This window comes from Triticum urartu, chromosome 5A (assembly GCF_056163025.1).
Source record: "Triticum urartu cultivar PI428250 chromosome 5A, HENAU_Tu73, whole genome shotgun sequence".
NCBI lineage: Eukaryota > Viridiplantae > Streptophyta > Magnoliopsida > Poales > Poaceae > Triticum > Triticum urartu.
Window position 1 is genome coordinate 76,743,404 of NC_141877.1, and position 19,908 is coordinate 76,763,311.

Here is a 19,908-nt window from a genome sequence, read left to right on the forward strand (position 1 = left end):
TTTGCAAAAATATACCCACACGTCTCTCCACGTTCGCAAATAAGGCCATCCCTCGTTCAACCTTTTCTCTCACAAGATAAACTACTCATACAAATGCATCTTGAGGTGTCCATAGAATCGAAGAGAGGGATGATGTGCGTGTGTGCGCGCGCGATCGATAAAGAGTGCCATCGAATTTGTGTGCCCACGTCAAAAATATAGAGTGGCTGGCCTACTGGAACGTGAGATGGGACATGTGCAGTTTGTCTCTGTGGCATGGATACCTACCTGCAGCGCTTGACTATCGGTGTGTGGTGGGGGAAGAGGGACGCCCAATTAACTATAGAGGTACAATGGCTGGTATATGTGTGGAGGAGGAGAGAGGCCTACCTCATGTATTAAGGAGATCGATCTGCCTCATGTATTAAGGGAGATCGATCGGCATCCATGCATATGTGCAGGAGAGGAATAAGGTTGGGAGAGAGACAGAGCTAGAGTGTTGGAGGGGGTGGTAGTGGAGTTGCTTCTAACAAATGGTGGGATAGGCTTGCTAGACAAACGGAGGGCACGCCCGCAATATCAATAAGAGAGGAGATGGCTGCTTGTTGTCTGTGCACGTGTGTGTGAGAGACAGGTCAGGAGGCATGCACGAATGATGAGGGGGGACGGTGTGGCTGTGGTAAGCAGACATAACTACATAGAAAGATCAATCTTCCTTTGTTAGAGAAAGGAGAGACATAACTTGTGAGGTACGTCGATCGATGGGGGGTAGTTAAAGTCGATCTAGGTATATGTTGGGAGATCGATCGGTATACATGCATGTGTGTGTTAGAAGCAAATGAGGCACGAGGAGAAGGATAGAGAGAGGGATGCATGTAGGAGATGGTACGAGCTAGATGCATACTATATCGAGGGGGGAGGAGTGTGCGAGTACGAGAACGATGAAAAGAGTGGTGGGAGTGAGGCATGGACAGTGACAAGAGAAGAGGGGAAGCTTGTGTTTGTGCTAGGCACACCTGGCTAGAGAGGCATATCGATCGATGTGTGCCGTAAAGAAAGAGCTGAGGGGCCTACACACACCGTGGGTGAACGACCTAAAGTGAAAAGACGAATTTGCGCGATGTGATGACGGGAAAATGGCGGGCGTGAGAACACGCATCCACGTCATTGATACAGAATGAAATTTAAATGCATACAATAAAAATAGGATCAAACATTGCAGGTACATTATTTCCAAAACTCTTACATTTACGTAAAAATTCTGTTAATTACATCTCCGAAGAGAAAACCCTGATTAAGAATTCCAACATATCTATTACATAGGATTACATCACATGCCTATTACAATATTTTACAAGAGAAATCCTCCTCGCGGTCGACAATGAACTCCTTCTTGGTGAACTTGAAGTTTGTTTCATGCAAATACTCCTCCATGATTTTATGTGTGATGTTGGGAATATAGTTTCCTAGCATGCAACAATTTGTTCGTGTTCAACCTCATCTATATGATGGTGCAGAATGAAGGTTGGTTTTGGCTAGGCTTAGTTTTATCCTACGTTTGGCACATAGGATATGGGTATGTATTTTCCTTTAGGATTTTTATATGACCTTTTTGGTTTTGGTGACATGTATATATGTGACATGCCAATTTTAATAAGTTTTGCATCATCACATTACTACTATCACCGCGCGACACTGATATGGTGCCCGTATGTAGCGTAATGGGCTGAAACTTTCTGACACAATTTTGATGCTTTTTATGGTGCATATGGTATGTGCCATATTTTGTTGACTTTGACCTCACACGGTATATAGCTTGACCCGAATGGAGTTTGTTTATGATATTTTATTTGTTTAAAGCTTATGAGGGCTACATGAAATATGCCTTATCATGTATTTTCCATGAATTTTCTATGCATATGTGGATGTGGAGTGAACTTATTTTTTTTAAGTTCTGCTTTACCTGTATTACTACTAACACCGTGTGACCCGCGTGCAGCGTAACCAAGCAAAGGTTTGTGGAGCAATTATGGTGTTGCATGAGTCGTATGACATCTATCATTTTTGTTTATGTTTGTACCTCACATGGTATTAGCACTAACTCCACATAGCGCCATTTCATTGGCGCTAGTGTGTAACATAACCCAAGTAAAGTGAGTTTGTGATATCCATTTATGATGATGCTAATAGTTTAGGCTCTTATAGCATTGGAGCATTTCATGACATGTTTTATTTGACTTTGGACCAAATATGTGACCTGAATACTTTGTTTAATTTTCTCTTACTTGTATTACTACTAACACCATGTAGCATTATGATAACGCCCACGTGTAGTGCAACCAAGTAAGATTGGTTTTTTATGATGCAGCACGTTTTATAATCCATTTTGCATGATTTTGGTTTTTGGGTGTCACTAGTAGAAAAAGGGTCAAACGTGAAGCACATTAGTGCCGGTTTGTATTTGAGCCGGTACTAATGGTACCATTAGTGCCGGTTCGAACGGATTTGCATTAATGCCGGTTCGTGTTGAACCTTTAGTACCGGTTCGTGGCACGAACCGGTACTAAAGGGGTGGTGGCAGGCTGGCCTCAGGCCGGGGCCCCACGATCACCTTTAGTACCGGTTCGTGGCACGAACCGGTACTAAAGGTCTAACCTTTAGTACCGGTTCGTGCCACGAACCGGTACTAAAGGTCTAACCTATAGTACCGGTTCGTGCCACGAACCGATACTAAAGGTCCCATTTTCAAACTCTACCCCCCCCCCCCCCCCCCCCCGTGGATCGCCTTTTCAGTTAAAAAAATAAAAGAAAATAATGGAAATGTAAAAAAAATAAAAGAAAATAAGTTTCTCATGTGATATGTGGTCTAGTTGTTGGGAAAATTTGCAAATGTGAATTTTGACTTTATTTGCAAAATCTCTCTGAAATTTGTAAAAATGGGCATAACTTTTGCATACTAACTCGGATGAAAAAGTTTTTTATATGAAAAATCATCTACTCGAAAAGTTACATCCGAATTTAACGGGGGGAACCCCGTTAAACATTTGCAAAATCCTCAAAAACCTAATAGAAAAAAAGTTGCGGGGCTTTTAAGATCTAGAGTGGAAAAAATTGAAAAATATTCAAACAGTGGGCAAACTGTGGTCAAACAATGGTCAAACTAATTATTCTAGAATATTAGTGTTACTAAATAATTATTTTAGTTATTTCAATTTTGGTCAAATCTGGTCAAACTGTGGTCAAACTATGGTCAAACAATGGTCAAACTAATTATTCAAGAAATATTAGTGTTACTAAATAATTATTGCTTTTTAAAACAATTGTTTCAAACTCAAACAGTGAAATGTGTCACTTCATGCTCAAGCAAAATTCCTGAAGGTTAATAGGATTGACATCTTACTATTGTCAGGAAAACAACACGTGCAGACTCGGAAACGAAGGAGAATAGAACCTGAAAGTTAAGCGTGCTCGGGCTGGAGTAGTGAGAGGGATGGTGACTGGTCGGGAAGTTAGATGATTTGGAATGAGTGATCCACACTTGAGCAGTTAAGAGAGGTGATTAGAGACTAAATCATCAAATAATTCAGAAAAATTTAAAATAAAAAAACAAATTTTTTTCCAAAATTTTCAAAGGTCCCCCGTACCAGGGCGCGAGCTCACGCCACGTGGTGGCACTTTAGCGCCGGTTCGTGCCGAACCGGTATTAAAGGGGGGGGCCTTTAGTGCCGAAACCTTAGTGTCGGTTCCATAACCGGCACTAAAGGCCCTTACAAACCGGTACTAATGGTCCATTTTCTACTAGTGTCTGTAACATGAGCACATTTTTAATAAGTTTTTCCCTGCTCGTATTACTACTAACACCGAGTAGCATTAAAATAATGCCTTCGTGTAGCGTAACCAAGTGAAGCACCATTTTATATATTCTTGTTCGTATTACAACTAACGCGACACATAAGGTCCGTAGCATAACCGAATAAGAACAAATTCAGTTTAGCATATTCGTGATTTCATTTCAACTTAGTCATATCCGTTTTTTTATGATGACCAAAATTAAGGCATTTTTATGAAGTTTTCGCACCTATGACACTCTCTTGATTTGTATCCATGTATAGGGACCAAACCAAGGAACGAGGCGTTCGTCTTGGCTTGTATCGCTAAAGGGACCGAACCAAGACGGGGATCAATAGGACGAAGCACACGCAACATTTAGAGAAGCCATGATTACAAGAACCATGCATGCTCCTTGACTCGTACCGCGATGGCCGAGCCGAAGGAGAAAGTTTGGGGTAGATATAACATACTCCTTGGTTTGTACCACGATGGCCAAACTAAGGACAAAATTTTAGGATGGATGCAACATACTCTTTAGTCTGTACCAAAATGGCCAAATCAAAGGCAAAATTTTGAGATAGATTAAACATACACCTTAGTCTGTACCGCAATGGCCGGACTAAGGGCAAGAATTTTGGGGAGATGAAATATGCTCCTTGATTTGTACCGCAATGACCGAACCAAGAACAAGAATTTTTGGAAGATGAAACATGCCCCGTGATTCGTACCGTGAAGGCCGGACCAAGGGCTAGAGATTTAAGAGGAGGAGAAGAAAAAAGCTCCCTGGCCTGTACCACAATGGCCAAACCAGGGGCTATAGGAGAACCATTGAATCTCACCTTTCAAACCTCCTGCACGCCTGCCTCCTTCTCTCCTTTTGGCGGAAGAAATGAATGAACTGGAGGCCGACCCTCGAGCAGTGCATCTGCCTGGTATTTATATGGGAGGGTGTGGAGCACTTGCCTTTGGAGGCTGCCGCGCGCGCCAAGGAATCAGCCTGCACGTCGCTGTCGTGTAGGACGTGGGAGCAGGAGTCGTGGCTGAATGGGTAGAACGTGGGTAGACTTGGTCTCCTGAGTTGATCGATGGGACTTCGGCGGGAGCGCACATGGCCCTCTGGCCCAATTAGTTTAGTGAATTTCCTTAATCAAGCTTTATCTAGAGATGGGGCCTGCTACAAGGCACGTATGGGCTTCTTACTTTGATTATTTAATTGGAGCAGCTTTTGCATATGCATGGTGACTATGTTGATTTGCTAAAAAAAACTTAATTATTGGCTGTGAGGGCCACGCCACATACGTTCATGCATGTACGCTGCCTAGCCTGCATGCATTAGCACATAATGCATGCTCGTGCTAGCTAAAGATTTAATTGATACTAAATTTTCTTTAGTCACCAATTATATTGTCTATGCATTTTGTTAATATGCCGTGATATTTTGATGGCCAACGCCGACGGCGCGGCGCCCGCGGGTGTTGTTCCTCCTTCCGGCAGGGTCGTCATGGCACTCTCCGGCCTTGTCCGTCTTCGAGGTTTGTCTTTGGGTGAAAGCCTTTTGCGCTGCTGTAGCGGGGTCGGCTGATGTCGTCGTTCCCGGGTCGCTTTTCCCTTATGGTCGTCATCTTGAAGACTAGTTCCCCTTCGTGTTTTCCCTAGGGTGGACATGCAGAGTTGGTCGCAGGTAACCCTCCTGGTCCCGACGGTCCAGTGCGTCAATGGGTGCGCCTATGTTTGTTTCTCGCTACGACAGAGAAGTCGGAGCTGCGCGCGGCGGGGCCCCCGCGACAACAATGATTCCATGAGGGCGGTTTCAGCGGACGGTGCTCTCTGGAGATCGCGATGGACTAGGTCGTTGCGAGGCTTGAAACTTTCTCTTGCAATGTACATCAACAAAGTTGGAGCTGCCAGTCATCGATGTCTTGGTTGATTGAGTTGTTGATTGATTTCTTTAAAATAATTCTTTTCATTATCGAACGTTTTATTTTTGTTGTTTTGAATTTATATTTTATACATTTATTTATCTCGGTCAAAATCCATGTCAACAGATGCCCCTCGAGGTCTGGGTTCGAAGTGAGATTTTTTTTACTCGGGCCGAGAGCTCGAAACTATACATATTTTGTTTAAAGCACTTCTGGTGAGTATAATGGATTTATGACTTTTTAGACGATCGTGTGCCAGCTACGTACAGCTTTTTAACCATACGTTGCAAATATGGAGGCTAAAAATCAGGCCACGTCTGGCTTATCCGGCTAACAAACTCCATCTGGCTAACAAACTGCGTCCGCTGTCCCCTCAACTCTCTTTTAAACAGCAAGTCTTCTTTTCTTTTCATAAACCAGATAGAAGACGACGGAGACGAAGTTCAGCTCAATTCCGTCCGGACTGTGGCCGCAGCCTCGTACGTATTAAGATTTCCTTTGCATGATATTGTATACTGATTCGCTAGTCTCTTGATCAATTCATTGGCTGACTACTCTGTTACTCCAATCGCCTAGATTGCTTTTAATCCTTCTCGTGATGCATCCCCGCTGGAGCACGTGGTGACTTGAACCAGGTGTGATCAACTTTCTTTTCTCATTGAGCTTTTATACTTCAACGTCTAATGTGTCCGCTCATGTTTTCCTTGTATCTTTTTATCCTGCTGATGATACAGGAGCCAGTGATATTTGGGTCACGGCTTGGATTGATCCGGCTTAGTGGACTTGCCTTTTGAACGGTATGACTATACCTTCCTCTGTGGTCGCATCTCTGTTCTTATTTATAGTACTGTCAAAGAGGCAATTTCTGGTACGTATGCCAATTCGCGGAAGGTTATATATACCAATGTATGAGGCTCGTAATGCGTTTGATCTATATCTATTCATCCGAAAATTGTGATCCTACGGTCGGCGTTCCGGGAAGCCTCTATCCGGGCTTGGTCCGTCGTTCGACTCGGGGATTATTATTTTTGTGTGAATTAGTAGATTGCTCAATGTTGGCGCTCCAGGAAGCCTATATATGGGTTTCGTCCTTCGTTCAACACTGAATTTTTTTTATCATGTACGTATATGAATTAGACTTGATCACTGTCGGTGTCCCTGTCGGCGTCCCGAGAAGCCTATATATGGGCTTGGTCCATCGTTTGACGGTGATTTTTTTTATCGCCATATATGTATGAGATGAGTTTGACGACTTGATCACCGTCGGCGTTCCGGCAAGTCTATATATGGGCTTGGTCCGTCGTTCGACGGTGATTTTTTTTATTTGCCATATATGTATGAGTTTGATGACTCAATCACCATCGGCGTTCCGGCAAGCCTATATATGGGCTTGGTCCGTCGTTCGACAGTGATTTTTTTATTTATTTGCCATATATGTATGAGTTTGATGACTTGATCACCGTCGGCGTTCCGGCAAGCCTATATATGGGCTTGGTCCGTCGTTCGATGGTGATTTTTTTTATTTGCCATATATGTATGAGTTTGATGACTCGATCACCATCGGCATTCCGGCAAGCCTATATATGGGCTTGGTCCGTCGTTCGACAGTGATTTTTTTATTTGCCATATATGTATGAGTTTGATGACTCGATCACCGTCGGCGTTCCGGCAAGCCTATTTATGGGCTTGGTCCGTCATTCGACGGTGATTTTTTTTATTTGCCATATATGTATGAGTTTGATTACTCGATCACCGTCGGTTTTCCGGCAAGCCTATATATGGGCTTGGTTCATCGTTCGACGGTGATTTTTTTATACATATATGAATTTAATGACTTGATCACTGTCGGCATTCCGGCAAGCCTATATATGGGCTTGCTCCGTCGTTCGGTGATGCTATTGTTTTTTGGGGATGAGGAATATTTTGAATCACGCGCACCTGTTTCGTGTTTCTCATATTCCTTTTTATGCATAAAATTCAAATATTGAAATGTTTTTTTAATTGTAGATACTATCTCTCGTTGCAGGCTGCGTACCCGGGGATCATCACTTCCACCTTGGTATCAAATTGAATCTTGCACTTTCATGTACTATTTTTAACTTCCTGTAATTTCACACGTATACCAACATGCATATTTTCCTTGCATATAGATGGAGGAAGCCACGACACCATCTTCGTCTGAATCATGTAGAATGCCTTTATCACAGTTGGCCAAAAAACACCTATTTGAACCAGATACTAGTGAGCTAGACAATCCAGTGATTACGAAGTTAGGCATACCACACGGCCATCCTGAGCTTGGACCACGTGGATGGACGGCAGGGCCATCTTTCTCAGCTCGTTGTTATCAACCTCCTGCACCTGGGCCCAGACTTGATGAAGCTTCAACCCTTGGGACACATATGATATCCAAAGGTTTAGGCTGGGAGAATCATGAGGTTGAATACGCTCCAATGCCTCTTGGGTATCTTGAATGGGGTACTAATGTCTTGAAGAAATATCATACCCATCTGAAGGGGAGTGAGGAAGGTGTGGATTATGTCTATGGAGCCATTTATTGCTCTTTAGGCGACTATTCTGTCTCCCCTTCTCTTTTAAGGTCTTTATTGGAGAAATGGGATCCCAACACCAACACGTTTTTGTTCTCGTCTGGCGAGCGTACAGTCACACTTCTTGATATGCATCAGATTGCGGGGTTGCCCCTTGATGGTGAACCTTATGAAGAATATGTTCCCCTAGCTGATGAGTTGGATCCTTCGACTCTTTTGTACCCAACTTCCTGCCTCGGCTCCTAGAAATTTGGACCAAGCTTGCTGTGGGTAGCAAAGTAGGTTTCAAGGAATGGTGTGATTTCTTTCACAATAGTGGAGTAAACTCCTTTGCTACCAAGAGCTTAGAAGACCAGCGCGTGTACACCGCGGCTTTCCTTGCCATATGGCTTTGCCGCTACGTCGTTGTTGGTGGTGGTCCATATATTCGCCCTGGGGTATTAGTGATGGCGGCATGGATTTCCCTAGGACGACGCATCTCTTTGGGCCCACCTGCTCTTTGCTCCCTTTATTACTCACTTCGGCGGATTTGTACTCATCCGATTGGCCCCTCATTCATACATAGGATTTGGCCGGTCCACTACCTTGCTGGATGGATGGGCGTGTACCTCAAGAAACCCTATGGAAACAGAGAAAAAACGCCAAATTTCCCGAGATCCAGAATTTTGGCGGTACAACCTAATATGGTGAACACAATGTTTAAGACGCCACGTCATTTTACTCCTAAAGAGGCACATGCTTTCCTCGATGACTCTAAGAATATTGTTTGGAACCCCTATTCTCTCACTATGGAAGGTGTGTTCAAACCCAAGAGGGCTTTATTAATTTCTATTCGTCGAGGCATGCTGCCGTGGAGGTGTGGTACTATCACCGCCGATGTGTGTATAGCTGAACCATATCACCCAGATCGAGTGGCACGACAGTTTCGTCTTGACCAAGTTGTACCCTTTTCTCCTCTAGCGAGCCTGTATACTCAAGACGAAATTGGAATTGCCTATGCGTTTTGGTCACACCTATTATCCTTCGCCCCTGAAGAATTCCACTATTTTTCGGACGATGATCGAGTTGGGAACTCCTCTGTAGCATGGGCTAATTGGTGGAAAAAATTTCTAAAGCCTTTCGCCGACATTCTGGACCAACTTTGCAATGGCAACATGACTGGGAAGACCCCTTATGATGTAAGGATAAAAAATAAGCGTGCACTACAACACAATATCAGGCCTCGCCCATTGTCTGATAAAGATTTTATGGTGATGACGAGAGTATCTATGGAGCACCGTGACCAACATGTTTAGTCCCTTGAGAAGGCAGAAACGCCAATTACAGATCAATGGAGACTGGTCCTCTATAATTATTTAAATGATGTTGTTGCTACTCAACCGGGGAAGTCTAAAGAGGTGAGCTCAAACACATGTGTGTCCATATTTCATTATGTCTCACGTACTATTTAGTACTAACTTGAGTTCTCTTTTTGGTTTTTTTTGCAGCTATGGCGAGGTAATGTACTGAAACAGAATGCCATAGCTGGGTCCTCCTCCGCCCATCCGCTATCAGTGGATAATGATATCTCAGACACTGCCCCATCCGCTAGCGGAAAGAGACGCAGACAATCTACACCGCCTCATGTGGAACAGGAAGCAAGGCTGCCTTTGAAGCGTAAACTTGATTTCGCCCAAGCATCCAATTTTTCTGAACCAATAACATTGGATGGTCCGTCCTTAGATGTTGAATTCAGTAACTTTGTTAGTGATGAAGATTTTAGCCATGTTCTCACAGGAGAAAAGGACCATGGCCTTGCTGACCTCTTCGATTTATCCGTCGAGGATTGTACCTTTGGCGAGTGTGGCACAAGTCGTCTACCCTCCAGCCCTGGTGTGGCTGAAACTGTGCTCCCTACCCCTAGTGCTCTTGATTTCTTGTCAACTTTACCTGGTAGTTTATTTATTTATGCACTTATTTAATTGGCCGTGTCTATGAACCATCATTATCATCAAATTTTCACGACTCTTCACTTTTTTTTAGGTTGCGAACAAGAAAGTTACCATTCGCAAGACCCTGTAATGACGGTTGTATCAGGGGAAGGCGCACAGATGGATTGCAGCTTTGTCAAAGACACGTTTATAGATGCCACAGATACCGTGGTGAAACGAGCCCTCGAAGGACTGAACGACTCTACCCTTGGTGATCCCAAGCGACGCATCATGCTTGAGAGCGTTTCTCAGACGCTGCCCACGCAAGTACCTGAGGTAGCTAAGGTGCATGCCATGTTGGTCGGGCTTATTGACCTTTCCAAGAAATTGGAGGTTGGCCAGACTGAGTTCACAAAGGGATCCGAGCGAGATGAACATGTTGCTGCCAAAGTCGAGCTTAAAATTAAGTCCGGTCACGAAGTTTCCAAGGCTGCGATTGGGGACTTATCTAACCTAGACAAGAAGTGTGCTGAAATGGAGGTGCAGGAAGCGACGCTTAAGGTGCAGCTTGAGGAGGCTACCGCCAGTTTGCAGAAGCTTAAACTAGAGAGGGAACAGCGCCGACAAGCACATAATGCTCATCAATCTGAACTGGAGGACTTGGTGAAGAGTCTACAGGACACCAACGCCGGCAAGCATAGGCTTGCTGAATTTGAACAAAAGACGGAAAAATTAAAGATTGAAGCAAGTCAGTTGTTGAACAGCCTGCATAATTGGCGAGCTCCTTGAGAAGGCCTAGACTTCGCTTAGTTTTTTTTATTTAGCCGTTTCAGTTTATCATTTCCCTTCAAATCATTTTAGGCTCAGTACTCAGTTTCACTTCAAATGTAGCAGTAATTTGTTTATTCACCTTGGAACTCCGAATTTTATGCATGATGTGCTAGTACGCCAGCTTTGACGTTGAAGCATCCTTATTTATTTACACTATCGTTGTGTATGGCCTTATTTTTTTATTCTATTTTTATATATAAATGCATGTATGTACCATTTTTGTACGACGTTTAAGCTTATGATGAAGTTTGGAGCCTGCTTGATGTTTATATTTTTTTATTACCCTCTTTTTTTATGACACAGTTTATACTCGTAAGTCATTGGAGTTTTTTTGTGCCCCAGTTTATACTCGTAAGGGTGTGGAGTATTTTGGATGATCCCTTTTTTTTCATCACAGTTTATACTCGTAAGTTGTTGGAGTATCTTTTTTTTGTGTGCCCCAGTTTACACTCATGAGGGTATGAAGTAAGTATGATGATTCGATTGTTTTTCCATCACAATTTATACTCGTAAGTCATCGGAGTCTTTTTGTTTGTGCCCCAGTTTACACTCCTGAGGGTATGGAGTGTCATTTTTTTACTCAAGCATAGTAGCACTTAAGGGATTTTCCATTTATCAGTGGCGGGCAATACTCGCCGTCAGGGGAAATTATCCTGTATGCACCACTAGAGTAGACCTCTTTTATGATGTAGGGACCCTCCCATTTTGGCTCGAACTTTCCTCCCATCCGTCGTGTAACATTCATTGGACGAATGATGGCGAGCACTAGGTCTCCTTGCTTGAATGATCTCCTTTTAACGCGCTTGTCAAAGGCACGAGACATTCTAGCCTGATAAGCTTCCAAATTTTGTAATGCCTGAAGGCGTTTCCCCTCAAGCATTTTGAGTTCACCGAGGCGTAATTTTATGGCCTCCTCTTCTGAAAGTTTCTCTTGAATAGCCACTCTAAGTGAAGTAATTTGTACTTCTAATGGTAGAACTGCTTCTCCTCCAAACACAAGGGAGTATGGTGTCATCCCAGTTGGTGTACGCGTCGTGGTTCTATAAGCCCACAAGGCCTCAAGAAGTTTTTCATGCCACTCACGCTTATTTCTTGACACGACTTTCTTTAACAATTTGCAGAGGGTCTTATTAAAAGCTTCTGCTTGTCCATTAGCTACTGGATTATAAGCCGTGGAATAGTTATTAATTATCTTGAATTTCGAACATAACTTATCAACATGTTTATTTTTGAACGGCCCTCCGTTATCAGACATGATACGAGAAGGAACTCCAAAGCGATATATGAGTTGTGTTCTTATGAAGTGCTCCACGTGCTCTCCGTAGTTGGTTGATCACTAACTGAGAGTCACCATAAACAGTGAGTGAATCTAACCCCATATTCAGAGCTAATTCAAGCCCAATTATCAAAGCCTCATATTCAACCGAATTATTTGAAACCGCTGAAGTTAGGGTGAACGTGTACGGGATTATCCCCTCGCTTGGCGTCACAAAGACGACTCCAGCACCTGCCCCTGATCGTCGACATGCGCCATCGAAGTACATTTGCCCACATGTACTAGCAACTGATGTAGTGAACACCTCTTCATCTGGCAAGTCATCATCTATGGGGAAATCATCGGGTATTGGATGTGTGGCTAGGAAGTTAGCTAACGCCTGCCCCTTCATGGCCTTTTGTGGCACAAACTTTATATCAAATTGCGACAAAAACATCACCCACTTAGCCAGACTACCTGAAAGCACCATTTTATTTAAGATGTACCTGAGAGGGTCTGCTCTCGATACGAGGTGTACAGTATGCTCTAACATGTAATGGCGCAATTTTTGTGCTGCAAACACCAATGCGAGACATATTTTTTCCATGTCCGGATAGTTGCACTCAGCCCCCACGACGGTGCGACTAAGGTAATATAGGGACATTTCTTTTCCGGACTCATTATTCTGTGCTAAAAAAGCTCCCAACGACATAGGCATGGCTGCCGTATATAGGATCAGAGGACGCTCCTTAACTGGTGCACCCAGGATAGGTGGGTGTATAAGGTATTTTTTAATGTCCAAGAATGCATTTTGGCATGCTTGGTCCCACTCGAATGAGACACCCTTTTTCATGAGACGTGAGAATGGTTTACATCTTCCTGATAAGTTTGAGATAAATCTCCTGATATATGCCAGGTGACCTTGGAAACTATTTAGTTCATGTAGGTTTGTGGGTGGTGGCATTTTGACGATCGCTTTCACTTTATCTGGGGCAATTTGGATGCCATTGTTTGTGACCACAAAACCAAGAAATTTCCCGGAAGAAACTCCGAACGCACATTTCATGGGATTCATTTTCAAGTTATGTTCCCTCATACGCTCGAAAACCATTGCAAGATGTTTCATATGGTCTTCTTCACGTATTGATTTTACCACTATGTCATCAATATAACATTCAACGATTACATATAACAACCCATCTAAAACTATGGTCATCGCTCGTTGATATGTCGCCCCTGCATTTTTGAGCCCAAATGGCATGACCTTATAACAGAATATGCCTTTGGGCGTTCTGAAAGCCGTTAACTCTTCATCTTCTGGCGCCATTTTATTTGATTATATCCAGAATATCCATCCATAAAAGAAAATATTTCATGGTTCATGGTAGCATCGACGAGTATTTCGGATATAGGTATAGGAAAATCATCTTTAGGGCATGCTTTATTTAAGTCCCTAAAGTCTACACACACACGGATTTGACCATTTTTCTTTTTAACTGGAACAATATTGGAAAGCCACTTGGGATATTTAACTTCCCTAATGAATCCAGCAGCTATAAGTTTGTCGACCTCGGCTTCTATCTTGGGGAGTAGCTCGGGTCGAAATCTCCTTTGTGTTTGTTTCACTGGGGGAACATCGTCTTGCACGGCGAATCGATGCACCGCCACTTCAGGATCCAAGCCTGGCATTTCCTCATAAGTCCAGGCATTTCCTCATAAGTCCAGGCGAAGACATCTTTGTTCACAGAAAGGAACTTACGATATTCATCTTTCTTCTCTTTGGACAGACGTGCGCCAATAAAATTCAGTCGCGGATCCTCGACTGTCCCAATATTTATTTCTTCCAAGTCATCAATAGTTGGCTGATTACCATCCTCCATTTGTGGGGATGCCTCAATTGGGTCTACAAATTCAGTCGAGGTCATGCCAACCTCATAGCCCAGCCCATGTGTCGAGGTCATGCAAACCTCATAGCCCAGCCCATGTTTTTTTCTTTCAAAGGCTGGCCCTCATGTAGAGCTTCGAGTTTTCTCGGGACAACGCCTTTTCAAATGGCGCTTGCTGCCCCCAGCCATCGCACAACGACGGGCCAGTGAGAGTATCATATCCCATTCTCTGCATCATATACAAAACTCGGTTATCGTACAGAGAAATAGGCAATGACTCATCATCTTTATTTTCCAAGGTGATATGAACCACATTTTTATTTTTATTTTCACACTCATGCGACTTCTCTTTATCTTGCTCAATTTTATGTTGAATCAAAGGAGGTAAGAGCATAGGCATTTTGGTACCTATTTTAACATATGATTTATCGATGACACGGAATATTGGGTCACCGTCTTTCCTTTGGTCACTTGGTATATACTGATAAATCTTTAGGCCAGATGAGGATTCTGCAGCATTTTTCTTTACCATATTTGACTCAGGTAGTACTACAGGCCTTGGCTTGTGTACTTTTTCAACAGGCTCAAAGTAGACTTTCGCATCGGCGTAGAAAGATTCAGCTACGGTGAATGGTCTCTTATCTGCAAATATTCTTACTGTTTCTCCATATTGCTCTTTGTACTTGACACACTGATGGAGTGTAGATGGCACAACCTGATTTTCATGCAACCTTGGTCGGTCCATCAGTGCATTGTAAGATGTGGCTGCATCAATTACATGGAATCTCATGTGTGTAGATAACGCTTCCATTTTTAGTACTAAGGAAATGGTACCCATGGCCTCTTGACCTGACTGGTTAAAGCCGTGAATGACCACATTTGACCGACTCAAATCCTTAGGGTAATATCCAATCCTTTTCAAAGTACGCAAAGGCAACAAATTTATGGCAGATCCACCATCTATCATTATGCGATTTGTCGGCAAGTCGTCAATCTCACCAAACATAAGAAGAGGTCTGTTGTGCTTCTTTGCTCCTAACAACATGTCCTCATCCGTGAATGTAATATTTAACACATAATTTAATTCAGTTTCAGTCTGTGAGACTTCCATTCTATAATCTTCAGGAAATGACAATGCTGTAACTAGTGCTTTACGTAAATCCGAGGAAAGAGACAAAGCATCATACACAGAAAGCATAGCTGGTATTTTCTTCAAATGAGAGATTACATCATACTTGACCGACACCTTAGAAGGCGGGTCAATTGTCTCATTCTCGGTTACATCTTTGTTCCTAGGCTCCTTTCTAGGTGGAGGATGTGGGTCAACTAACTGGCGACCTGATCTAAGGTGGACCTGATCCACTTCAGGCGCATCTTCTTCGGGGAAGTGAAGAGACTCGCTATCATCCTCAGACACACCTATAGTGAGAACGTTGAATTCTTCACTAGGCGGAACTTTCATGCGCTTCGACATATGTTGATATTTCTTTGGTACGAAGCGCAGAGGAGCAACATCTTCCATCACTCGGGGTAGTACACGGTGTTTTGGCCGCTGTTCCCTCCAGTCTTGGGGTTCTTGAGAAGCTGGTACACTGGGCCATCCATCACGGCTGCAGGGAACGTGAGCCTCTCTTTTACGCTGACCCTGGGACGTGGTCCTATGACCGAGGTACGTGAGGAAGCCTGAAGAGATAATTGGGGTAAATTCATATCCTGATGTAAAAATCATATCATCATAGGTTGGCCTCATATTTGAAGATGCGCAACTCATCGAGCTATCTTGAAGAGTGGCAACATTTGCTGTAGCCATCTTCTTTCCTTTCTTTAAACATTTGAGGAGATCAGTATCAATGGTCCCCTCATCGATCATTTTCTGTATGATATTCTTCACAACAAAGCAATCTTTGAGTGTATGGCCCAAAATGCGATGGTAGTGACCGAAATTTGGGTCATGAAATTTTGAAGCTTCTTCTGGCCTTTTAGGCTTGGGAAGTTCTATAAGACTCAACTCCTTTAAACCATTAAAAAGGTCATCAATTTCTTCTACAGGAAAAGAATACTCCCTGTTTTGTCGCTCGCTGAGAGTTGGCCTCCTACTGACCTGTGCATCTCGCTGCCCTTGATTCCCTATAGGTGATCTTCCGGGCTGCAACTGAGGTTTTACCGTCGTTGTCTCCATGGCTTGTGCAGACCTTGGTTTGATCGGCAACTTTTCACGCTGACCACCTTTGTCTGTAGGTTTGTTGAACGTTGTTTTTGTTCGACGAGCGACAAGCTGCATAAAATTTTCTATGTCCGTGGATTTTGAAGCTAACTCTTCAAACGTGAGGGGCCTCACTCCTTGTAACTGGACAGCCACTTCTGAGCGGAGATTGTTCATGCACATGCGCACTGCTTCTGGCTCAGTGATTGGCTGTGGGCAATGAAGACTTAGGTTTCTCCATCTATTTATGAAATCAGCCGCCCTCTCGTTGAACCCTTGTTCAGTTTGGGTCAACTCAGTTATGCCCACCGTCCTCTGTGTGCTATAAAACCTCTCGAGGAATGAGTTTTGCATTTGTTCCCACGTTTTTATAGAGGTTGGAGGCAACTTGCTGTACCAAGTGAAGGCAGGCCCAGACAATGTCTGTACAAACTGCCTAAGGAGAAGTGCTCCGTTGTTAGCTGTATCCTGACAAGCAGCAAGAAAGTGTGCTATCTGCTCATGGGGAGATCCACTCCCGTTGAACTTACTAAACTGCGGCTACCTATAATTTGTTGGGAAAGGAACTAGGTCCACATCAGGTGGGTATGGCTTAACATACCCTGGCCGCATCGAGTACAGAGTTTGCATTAATTGCGACTTTACCCCTTCAGCGATCATTCTTTGGATCGCCTCAAGGTTAAGCCCTGCTCCTCCATGTTGGCTGCTACCACTTGCGCCACCATCCCCTTCATTTCCTTTGCTCTGGTTATTGCTCATATGAATTCGAAGGGCTGCTAGCTCGTCTTCCTTTTGCTGAAGCGCTGCCGTAAGGTTGGCTAATTGCTCCTCAACGGGACGAGTTTCATTCGCAGCTAGGACTTGTTCTGTATGCTCTGCACCATGGTGAAGTTCTATCTCATTCTCAGAAGGACAAGGAGTGATATTTGATAGGGGATTGTAAGACCCCCCATTGCTTGACCCAAGTTCTTCATGATCTGAACTCTTCTAGCTCCGCGTCGTGCGGCGAGGACCTTCTACAACAGTCTTACGTGCCTTCTTCCTCTTGAAGTGTATTGATGCTGAGGAGGTCTCGCTACTATTGTCTGTCACCCCTTTGACACCAACTGGCATTGCGTTGAATACTTCAAATGAGTTGCTTGAGACCTTCTTACGAGTTGGCCATGGAGCGAGAGTTCTGGTAGTCTTGTTTTTTGTACTTGCCATTTCTTTTGCCCCATTTCCTCCACTGACTTGGCTTGTTGATGGAGAATCTCTTCCTTGTATTCTGCTATAACCCGAATCGGCTCGTACTGCCATCTCTCTTTGTTTCAGGGCGGCCCGCTTTTTGCGTGCATGAGCAGCCTTCTTCACATACTCTTGTCGTCGTGGATCTGCCTTCACAAATTCTTCATATTTTGGCCACTTCGGTAGAGTTTCTACACGCCGCATGATGGCGCCACCAACATTATCAGCGGAGATAGAGCATCCTGGAAGTATTTCCTTCAAAGCTTGGCAAACATTCTGTGTCATGATGGCATGTAAGCTAGCATGGCTCCCCCCATGGATCCTTGCATTGATCTTCCTTTCTCTATTTCTGATGGGATATGCCACTTGCTTCCGCTGTTGATTGGTTATGTTTGCATCAGTTGCCACTGGGAAATCAAGCCATGCACGGTGAGCCCTCTGCCGTCGACGACGACGACGTGCTGGATCAACTGAGCCTTCAAATGATGGTCTTGGTGCTGGCACTGATGAGGACAAAGGATCTGATATTGTAGCAATTGGATCCACATGACCAACTTGGAAGTCATCTGAAGTGACAAACACCCCCTGCCACTGGAGCGAGCGTCTATTGCTTGGCTCTCCCACTAGGCATGGTCCAATGGGATTATAGCCCATGGTGGGGATAAATTCAGGTGCATCAACACGCAATTGGTTTCTTGGGCGAGCCGGTCCTTCATGTGAGGAAGATTCAGTATCCTCAGCCATTACACCCTTCCCTTTGTCCGCGGAGCAAGCCCTTTGTGCTGCCCCTACGTTGCTTGGGTTAAGCTTATGTGAGCTTTCTCCTGACCCTTCGTGTGCGCCCACCCTAAGTTTTGAAGGTGTAAGGGGCACTGCGACTTTGGTCGATGTAGTTGAGGCAGATTGTTTTGGTGATGCCACCTTTAGTGATCCTATCCGTTTTGCAAGAACGGGCCACTCTTCGGGTGTCATACGAGCAACCTTTGCTGGTACCTCATGGCTTATGACCTTGGTAGGTGGCATCTTGGTGAAACCAGGTGGAACTGAAGTAGATGAAGAAGCTTCGCGCACATGCTGATCCTTAGATGCTCTTGCAGCTGCACGCATCCTTCTCTTTGCTGACTTTGTGAGCATAGGAGTAAACCCCTCCTTCAGTGCAGAGGAGACTTCCTTTTCTTCTGGCTTAGCTGGGGATGCAGTTGTTGTTTCCAAACTCTTGCTAACTGCAGCCACAAGCGGAACAATTGGCACATCCAGCCAGAGGTCACCAAAGCGGACAGTGACAAATTGCTGGACCTGTCCCTCCATACCTTCAAAATAAACAAAACCATATATTTGTTTTCTTCATCTATTTTCTGTATATGCGTACATAATGTTTTATGCTTTATGTACTATGGAAATTGATATGTTGCAATCCTATGTTGGAATTCGAAGATGAGGGGAGAAATATGTCCCACCGGGCGTGCCAAAATATGATGACGGGAAAATGGCGGGCGTGAGAACACGCGTCCACGTCATTGATACGGAATAAATTTAAATGCATACAATAAAAATAGGATCAAACATTGCAGGTACATTATTTCCAGAACTCTTACATTTACGTAAAAATTCTGTTAATTACATATCTGAAGAGAAAACCCCTGATTAAGAATTCCAACATATCTATTACATAGGATTACATCACATGCCTATTACAATATTTTACAAGAGAAATCCTCCTCGCGGTCGACGATGAACTCCTTCTTGGTGAACTTGAAGTTTGTTTCATGCAAATACTCCTCCATGATTTTATGTGTGATGTCGGGAATATATTTTCCTAGCATGCAACAATTTGTTCGTGTTCAACCTCATCTATATGATGGTGCAGAATGAAGGTTGGTTTTGGCTAGGCTTAGTTTTATCCTACGTTTGGCACATAGGATATGGGTATGTATTTTCCTTTAGGATTTTTATATGACCTCTTTGGTTTTCGTGGCATGTATATATGTGACATGCCAATTTTAATAAGTTTTGCATCATCACATTACTACTATCACCGCGCGACACTGATATGGTGCCCGTATGTAGCGTAATGGGCTGAAACTTTCTGACACAATTTTGATGCTTTTTATGGTGCATATGATATGTGCCATATTTTGTTGACTTTGACCTCACACGGTATATAGCTTGACCCGAATGGAGTTTGTTTATGATATTTTATTTCTTTAAAGCTTATGAGGGCTACATGAAATATGCCTTATCATGTATTTTGAATGAATTTTGTATGCATATGTGGATGTGGAGTGAACTTATTTTTTTTAAGTTCTGCTTTACCTGTA

General features: G+C 43.6%; 2 protein-coding genes and 1 pseudogene across 2 annotated transcripts; 2 read left to right on the forward strand and 1 right to left on the reverse strand.

Moving 5' to 3' along the window:
- The first annotated feature begins 7,879 nt into the window (after window positions 1-7,879).
- On the forward strand, window positions 7,880-9,573 carry LOC147970326 (protein MAINTENANCE OF MERISTEMS-like; annotated as a pseudogene).
- A 136-nt stretch (window positions 9,574-9,709) lies between these two features.
- LOC147970327 (uncharacterized) lies at window positions 9,710-10,977 on the forward strand. The gene is made up of 3 exons (XM_087523400.1): window positions 9,710-9,718; window positions 9,766-10,210; window positions 10,301-10,977. Exons 1-3 carry the CDS (start codon window positions 9,710-9,712, stop codon window positions 10,975-10,977), a joined length of 1,131 nt encoding a protein of 376 aa, XP_087379526.1.
- A 4,704-nt stretch (window positions 10,978-15,681) lies between these two features.
- Window positions 15,682-18,898, reverse strand: LOC147970328 (uncharacterized). The gene is made up of 2 exons (XM_087522630.1): window positions 15,928-18,898; window positions 15,682-15,818 (listed from the first exon to the last, which is right to left on the reverse strand). The coding sequence occupies exons 1-2, from the start codon at window positions 16,715-16,717 to the stop codon at window positions 15,682-15,684; spliced, it is 927 nt and encodes a 308-aa protein (XP_087378756.1). The 5' UTR covers window positions 16,718-18,898.
- Window positions 18,899-19,908: the final 1,010 nt, after the last annotated feature.

What these genes read in the sequence shown, in the direction of transcription:
- LOC147970328 (XM_087522630.1), bottom strand. Translation starts at nt 16,717, where the DNA reads ATGCAAAACTCATTCCTCGAGAGGTTTTATAGCACACAGAGGACGGTG. An exon ending in TCTTCAAGATAGCTCGATGA is followed by an intron (nt 15,819 to 15,927) that starts GTTGCGCATCTT and finishes CCTCGGTCATAG; the next exon opens with GACCACGTCCCAGGGTCAGC.
- LOC147970327 (XM_087523400.1), top strand. An exon ending in TTTCTTGTCAACTTTACCTG is followed by an intron (nt 10,211 to 10,300) that starts GTAGTTTATTTA and finishes ACTTTTTTTTAG; the next exon opens with GTTGCGAACAAGAAAGTTAC.